Source organism: Lactuca sativa, chromosome 1 (genome assembly GCF_002870075.4).
Source record: "Lactuca sativa cultivar Salinas chromosome 1, Lsat_Salinas_v11, whole genome shotgun sequence".
NCBI lineage: Eukaryota > Viridiplantae > Streptophyta > Magnoliopsida > Asterales > Asteraceae > Lactuca > Lactuca sativa.
The window spans coordinates 123,830,463-123,838,857 of record NC_056623.2 but is presented as its reverse complement, the minus strand read 5'-3'; the positions used below and the strand labels follow the sequence as shown (position 1 = coordinate 123,838,857).

The 8,395-nt window shown below is 35.8% G+C and overlaps 1 protein-coding gene across 1 annotated transcript; it reads right to left on the bottom strand.

The window, feature by feature from the left end:
• Positions 1-6,186: 6,186 nt before the first annotated feature.
• LOC111893546 (putative receptor-like protein kinase At5g39000) lies at positions 6,187-8,151 on the bottom strand. Its single transcript, XM_023889625.3, has 3 exons — positions 7,832-8,151; positions 6,837-7,754; positions 6,187-6,451 (listed from the first exon to the last, which is right to left on the bottom strand). Exons 1-3 carry the CDS (start codon positions 7,898-7,900, stop codon positions 6,425-6,427), a joined length of 1,014 nt encoding a protein of 337 aa, XP_023745393.1. The 5' UTR covers positions 7,901-8,151; the 3' UTR covers positions 6,187-6,424.
• Between the last annotated feature and the right edge of the window lie 244 nt (positions 8,152-8,395).

Below are 8,395 nucleotides of genomic sequence, written 5' to 3'. Positions count from 1 at the left end.
TCTATTTAACCCTTCTTCTTCTTCAAGTCGTCAAATTTAGCCCTTAAATGAAAGTTACAACAAATGATTATGTTGGGCGTACTCATGCGCTTAAGTTGGACGCGGAATACACATGGTACGTTGGGCATACCTGAAAGTACGCTGGGCGTAGTGGGCCCAGACTCAAACCCTAAATGAGAATTGTGCACTATATAAGGAATGCTATGATCTTATCCTCAGCCACCATTTCACAGAGAGAAACCCTAAGAGAGCATTATCTTCATTCTAAAGCTTGTGTGAGTGTTTTGAGCTAGAAAGTGCCCTTATCTATTAGTGAAGAAGAAGGGGAGGTGCTTGTGGAGGCTAGAATTTGGAGTTCAAGCTTGGATCTGAGTTCTACAGAAGGAGGAGCTTTACTTGGAGGTAAAAAGCTCAAAACTTTCCTCTTTATTTTGGTTTTGTGTTTCATGGTCCATTTTCTAGGATTTTGTCCCTAGATGGAGACTTTTTGGTGTAAATGGTCTCTCGAAGCCTTGATCTGGCCCATTTCAGCTTAGGATGTGTTGTGGATCTATAAAAATCCAAACATGGTCGTGGTTATTGAGTCATGCATGAGTTTTAGACTTAATGAGAAAAGGGAATAAAAGCTTGGAGTGAGTTATAACCTTTCCAGCCATGCAAAGCCCTAAAGGTCTCGACTTTATGGTTTAGGAGACTGAGGAATGTCAAGATATGAGATATGAAATGTTGTCTTAATCTATTCAAACCAAAAATATTGAAAGGATGAGTCTTGGACTTACGTTGGGCGTAAGTCTCAAAACGTGCAGCGTAGTGGGATGAGGTCCCCGATCAGTTCCATGCGCATTTGGGTACGCTGAGCGTACCAAGGGGGTACGCCCCGCGTAACTCCTTCTAGGGTTTTTCGTCTAAGCATTGTGTTGGGCTTTGAGTGTTGGGCCTGGAGTTTGGACTTCATGCTATAGAGTCCTGGACCATAGAAGTGTATATATGCGCTTTGGGCCTTTGGGTTGGGCTTACCTTTTTGTTTGGGATTTGGGCTGTCTGAGGGCCCATTTATTATTGGGCCTCGGTGGGCCCAATGGTTTTAGGGCACTGATAGGCTGGTAGGTGGTTTATCTTTAGACCTAATAAGTGAGGGGTTGGACGTAGTTCCTAATTGAGATAAATGTGAGTTGGGCACAGAGATAGAGGCTGGTGCGTATCAACAGTGTCTATAGGAGTTGTTCATCACTCAAGGTGAGTCTTCTCACTATACTTTACCTAGAGTGGTAATTAGACTTATGTGACAGAGTATTTTTTTATGCTATTTATATGATGTGATACATTACAATGTTTCTATGTGACTTATGATATGTATGATTCAGAGTTTATAGAGTTAGGACCAGAAGGTCCACAGAGTTAGGACCAGAGGGTCCACAGAGTTATGGGACCGAAGGGTCCCACTGAGACACATTGACCAGAGGGTCATATGGAGTTATAGCTTCGAGTGGCTAATATGTGTTGAATGTGGTATTTTGGGGAACTCACTAAGCTTCGTGCTTACCATGTCATGTGATATATGTATTTCAGGTTTCTAAGGATAGCGGGACGGCACTGGCTTGATTGTACACACCAGAGGAAGAGTTATGTTTTGAGGATCTTGGATTGTTAATTAATCATATATGGAGTTATGTTTTGAAAACTGAACAAATGAGATTGTTATATAGAGTGTTATGAAAAGTATGCATTTTCAAAATGAAAAATTTGTTGTAAATTTTCACGTCGTTACAAATTTATACACAAGAAACCTATAGGTTGCACTATTCATGGCAGTGCCAAGATACATGCAATCTATGATTTTTGGTCTAAGTTTAGTCCTCTTAGGAAGAGGTACTTGTACCTTAGCAAGGCAACCCTACACTTTCATCCTTTGTAAGAGGCTAACCTCCTTTTCCACAGATGATAGGGTGACTTATCACTCTTTTTATGAGGAATTCTATAAGTTATTGAATTTTATGCAAGATATGCTTCTCCATACAGATTCTGTGGTGCTCCAGATGTAATTAACATTGAATTAATCATCTTTTTCAATATTCTATTCTTTCTTTCTGACACTCCATTTTGCTAAGGAGTATATATAGCAGTTTTTTGATGAATAATACCATTTAAAGAAAAAAATTCAGTAAAGTTTTTAGATTCATATTCGCCTCATCGACCAGACCTGAATTTTGATCTTTTTTTCAAGTTGATTTTCAACATTAGCCTTGTAATTTATAAAAGAATTCAAGGCTTCATCCTTGGTATTTGACAAATAAATATAAGAATATTTGCTACAATCATCAATAAAGGAAATATAATGATTATTTTCTCCTCTTATAGGTGTTGCTCTAAAATCAAGTAAATCATCGTGGATTAAGCCAAGTATTTCATCAGATTTTTCAACTAATTTATGAGGGTGTGGTGAAACTTTTGACTCTACACAAACCTCACATTTTATTTTTTTATCTAATGAAACATTTTGGTAACATGCCAAGTTTTCCATTCATTGAATAGAACAAAAATTGATATGTCCCAAACAAGAATGGCACAAAAATGAAGGATCATGCATATACATAGGAGAAGGGAAAGTAGTGCCTATTATTGCATTAGCATTAACATTGTTTACATCATTGTTTGGTGTTTCAAAACCATAGTACAAAGGTAAGACACTAACTTTGAAGAGACCCTCACTAAGGTATCACTTTCCAACATATATCCCACCCTTGGTGAGGACAAACTTATCAGACTCAAATACTAGTTTGAATCCCTTGTTACTAAGAATAGGACCAGAAATCAGATTCTTAGTAATTTTAGGAACATACAACACATCCATTAAAACAACTTCTTTTTCTGAAGTCAGTTGTAGCTTCACTTTTCCATTTCCTTTAATTTTGCAGTAGAGCCATTCTCCATAAACATTGGTTCAAAATCTGAGACGTTCTGGTATGTAGAAAACATGGTTCAGGAGTTGCAAATGTGTCTTAGGGCTCTAGTATCAATACAACAATCCACACAATTGCTAACCATGTTGGTTTGAATCACAACAACAAACTAATTTGATGATTCAACAATGTTGGTTTGACTTGAAGCTCCTCCACCAGAATTACCACCATTGTTTTCATTTTCCCCTCCATTGTTTCCTCCATTGTTTCCTCTAATGTTTCCTCCTCGACCCCTCCTGAATCTGCAAGATTTGGCCTTGTGTCCTGTTTTGCCACAAACATAACATGGACCAAAATGCTTCTTGAAATTGTTCTTATTTGGGCCATGATTTTTGCCATCTTTGGAAGAGTTTTTGGAGCCTTGCTTCCTTTTCTTGTTGTTATTCTTGGCCCTTGAAGTATTTTTTTGTCCAACAAAGTTTGTACTTAGTTTTAAGGAATTTGCATATCCCTTCTCATTCAATCTGTTATCTTCTTCCACACGAACTCTCAACACAAGTTGGTCAAAACTCATGTCATTAGTTAAGTGCTTAAGATATAGTTTGAAATTCTTCCAAGAAGGAGGAAGTTTTTCAATGAATGAACCAACAAGAAAGTTAGAGCTTATACCCATACCTTCAACTTCAAGATCACGTGGAATGACTTGAGTTTCCTCCACTTGTTTGAGGACAGATTTGGTATCCACCATATTGAAATCCATGAACTTTCCAATCACGAATTTCTTCTAACATGCCACTTCTAATTTGTATTTCTTTTCCAACGATTCATATATCTCTCTTGCAGTAGTCATGGTTGAGTAGTTATCATAGAGGGAATCATCCAAGGCATCTAGAGTATAATTTCTGCAATTATATTCATTTGTGTTCCAAGTTTCCACATCCCTTTGATGTTCTGCCAATTGGGTTGAAGTGGGTCGTTTTGTTCCTTCGGCACTGGTTACACCAGTAGGAGGAAAGGGAGAATCATCAGTGAGAACATTGGAAACATGAAGGTTGTTAGATTAAACAACATCTTCTATTGTCATCTCCGAAAATCTGAACCTTTGAATTTCTCAGGCTTTTCCACATGTGTTTCGATGATGGATTTTTGATTCATTCTTCACTTTTTGATTTGTGTCTTGGATTGTTCTGACAAAAAGTAGTAAAATATTAAATTGGACAAACAGAAACATAAATAAATCAAATATATATATATATATATATATATATATATATATATATATATATATATATATATATATATATACATATCAAAGATTAACAAATCAGAATACATACATGAATGTTGATGTTTACAATCAAAAATAGAAACTCGAAATAGTAGATTGAGGCCTGCAATTGCAATGTCCTAATGCAGAAATTGCCTTGGAATGAGTCTGTCTTGAGGATACGACAACCAATTCCGGAACAGATCTTGAATCTGTCGAAATTCACCATGATCCCTTTGATATGAAGAACGATTTTTGAGTGAAAGTGTCTGTTTTTCATTGGCCCTCAAATTCTGTTTGAAATCCTCCATTTATAGGCTTCCAACAACGGTTGTAAACCACCAACCGAAACTAACTACTAAAATATTGTCTGTAGTTAATCATATATTTAAAAGAATTTGTTTTTTACTAAAGAAATAAAGATTAATTAATTACTAATTAATTTAGGATTATATGTAAAAAATATTATTTAGTCAAGAAGAGCCCAAGAGCCCCAAGGCCCAAGGCCCTATCTTTGACTATTAATATGTAATAAATACAAGCCTACTACTAGCCCAATTTGACTAGTCCAACACCACAACCCAAACCCAAGATGCTTAACCCATTTCTTGATCCACTTGATCCATCTGACCTCTCACTACTTCATGAACTTTCACGTACCATATGAGTATTAATAGGTTTATAATGTCTTGATATGAGATTTCATCGACAGAAACTTAATTCTTATTTTATAGTTGATTTTCTCTTCTAAGGATTGCTGCAATCTCATCCTTGTATAATGCTTTCTCATTGAACGCCACCTCTATGGTTCTAATAATCCTTTTATTCTAGTTACCCCAAATACGGTAACCATGTCATCCAACCGACAACCTATGAAGGTACAATTCTTTGCCTTTATCCCAAGTTTCTCTTTTAAAATCATTTATCTTCCTATAAGAAACACAACCAATAATCTTTAAACGTATGATCGAAATCTCTTAGCAATGTCATTCCTCTTCTGAAAAATCTAAACTTATGGGGAATGAGGGTCCACTATTGATTAGCTCGGTAGCCACACTTGTAGTCTCATGCTCTTTGCCCTCCAGTTCAGTATACCGTTGATTCTCTTAGCCATACCATTCTTCTAAGGCATTTCAAGAACTATTTTCAACATCAAGATCCCCCTTTTTAGAATATTAATCTATTAATTCTTTTTTTGTATACTCTCCCATATTATCTTTTTTTGGACACTTATTCTTCATATTAGCTTCAATTCCGCATCAACTTTCTATTTCTTGAAGGTGCTAAATACATCATATATTTTTTTTTTCAAAAAACAAAGCGTAACATTTTACTTTTACTCGTCAATAAAAGTAACATAATGTCAGGAACCTCCCACTAAAGAAACTTAAGTGAAACCATATACATCTGAGTAAAAAAAGTCCTACTTTTCGGCCTTGGGCGGTTGACCCATATTTGCAAAAGTAACCTTATTTTGTTTTCCAAGAACACATGGCTCACAAAATTCAACTCACACTCTTCAAATCTGGAATCTTCCATTAGGGGTTAGTCGTGGCCTCCTTTTCACTCATATGCCCAAGTTGTGTAGTGGATATCCATCATTATTCTATTATACTGTTTGATTCATCTTCATAAATCTCTGACCATATAAAGTATACCTCGTTTTAGTCCTATAACAACAACCAAGCTCCCTTCATTACCTTCCACTAATGATCACCAAAAGTGACATAATGACCCTCAACATCAAGCCGCCCTATTGATATCAACATTTTCTTCAGATCCGGGATGTATATGACATTTTTCAATGTCTAGTTTGTCCCCAAAGTCTTTTTGGTGACAATATCTTGAACACTCATGATATATATATATATATATATATATATATATATATATATATATATATATATATATATATATATATATATATATATATTCTTCCTTTACCATCGAACCAAACCTTCCCATTATAATACCAAAAATTCTACATTATAATTTGGGAATGATTGGCATGAAAACTCAACAAATAAGTACATCATTAATATAACACATGTAACTAGTTTGTACCTAAAAAAACACTACCAAGTTTCAATAATGAGGAAACCGTACACAAAAGTGATACAAGAAGAAAACCAAACAAAAGATATGCATAAAAGTTGATATGAATAAAATCAAGAAGGTGTGCATTGAGCATGTGATCACGAGAGTTACACACCATGTTCCAATGCTCAGAAGGAGGTGGTGATGTCTGCAAGAGAAACTAATCTAGGAAGATCTCATCTTGTAACTGAAGATATGAATCAAAAATAAATATTAATAAATTTTCACTAATTCATGTACTTTTATGCAGATAATATTATTCCCCTTCCTGCCAACCCCTCCAAAAAAATGCCAAGAAAACAAAAGAATTTCATAGAAGTTGATATGAATAAAATCAAGAAGGTGCACATTGAGGACGTGATCAGCATGTTCCAATGCTTAGAAGGAGGTAGTGGTGTCTACAAGAGAAACTAATCTAGAAAGATCTAATCTTCAAACTGAAGATATTTATCAAAATAAATGTTAATACATTTTCACCAAGTCATGTACTTTTATGCCGACTATTATTCCCCCTCCTCCCCACCCCACCAAAAAAAATTCATATTGAAGGAATTTATATAAACGAAACTTACTTGAATTTTCATGGCATCCTTAAGTTGGAATGCAACCTCAGTAATAGTAGGTCGTGCTTCCCGAGTCTCCTGCAAGCATCGATATGCAATAGTTGAAAACTTGAACAATGTTCTTGGTTTGATATCTTTCCTAAATCCATGATCAATAATTTTGTCTAGCTCTCCATTTTTGTAGCAGGACCGAGCCAAATGATGGAGGAATCGTCGCTCGTCGTTATAATTATAAACACACGCCAGCCTTCCACATAAAACTTCAAACAACACCACACCAAACGAATAAACATCTGATTCTTTTGTTAAAAAACCAGTTCTTTCGTATTGTGGGTCACAATAACCATGTGTGCCAGCAAGATTAGTGATCACAAAGGTGTTTTGTTGATTTGCTAGACCTATCCTCGACATACCAAAATCTGAAAGTTTTGCGTTCCAATTCTCATCTAACAAAATGTTGGCACTTTTTACATCACGATGTATTATTCTGTGCTTTTCTGCCACATGGTTATGAAGATAATCCAACGCTGAAGCAACACCAATGCTGATTTTGAGGAGTTGTCGCCATGGAAGTCCACCCGATATAGTAGTGTCACGTAAATATGTGTCAAGGCTTCCATTGTTTGCGTATTCATACACAAGAATCATCTCATTGTTATCATTACAAAACCCTATAAGGGTTACAATGTTCTCGTGTTGATACTGTGAAAGCATTGTGACCTCAGTGAGGAACTCCTTGTTACCTTGAAATCCAGTGACATCTAGCCGTTTTACAGCAACTAGCTGGTTTATACAATCCACCCAGGAGAGAATCCCTGTGTAGACCCTTCCATATCCACCCTTCCCAATGAAGTTTCTTTCGTCGAAGTCTTGTGTACAATTTTTAATTACTTGTAGGGGGATTTTGAGGTGGTCTAGCTGCTTTATCTGTGACATGATTTGTACTAATTAATACTGAACCAGTCTACAAGAACATATGTATAGACATGATTTCTCGAACTAACCTTTGGTTGTCTAGGTAGCGCTTGATCTGAAGTTTTAGTGTCCAGTGAAATTATATTATGAGTATACATTTCTGTCTTCTCCACAACGTGTGCATGTGCTTTCAATATCTATGCACACATATACAATCATAATTATAAAAAAAATTGCATTAAGTATATGTAATCAACAAATGAATTTTATGAAGGAAGAGAAATATCCAGCAATTACCTCATCTGCCACCTTGATAGATTCTGCTCGACTGACGGCCTTCAAAACCACGAACAGTGCAGCAGCATTTTGATAAGCTTTTTCAAGCTGGGTACTGACATTAGAAGTAACTTTCTGCAATCAGGATAGAGAAACAAAAATAAATAAATAAATACTCAGGATCAAGAAGATGATTACCAATTAGCTTTATCAGTATTTTGCAATCCTTGAATGTACTTTCCATAATAATACTTGAAATAGGCCTGAATTTCCCGAGCATCACTGTAATTTCTTCTTCCTAATGTTGCTGCATCTTCCTGAATACAGAGATGGTGTTCACAATCTAAGGAACTAAAATATAAAAGGATGAAGTGGGA

Excerpts from the sequence above, each read along its gene's own strand:
- LOC111893546 (XM_023889625.3), bottom strand. The coding sequence starts at position 7,900 with ATGTATACTCATAATATAATTTCACTGGACACTAAAACTTCAGATCAA. Across the intron at positions 7,755-7,831 it reads CGCTACCTAGACAACCAAAG|ATAAAGCAGCTAGACCACCT; the intron begins GTTAGTTCGAGA and ends ATCATGTCACAG. Across the intron at positions 6,452-6,836 it reads AGGATGCCATGAAAATTCAA|TTACAAGATGAGATCTTCCT; the intron begins GTAAGTTTCGTT and ends TCATATCTTCAG.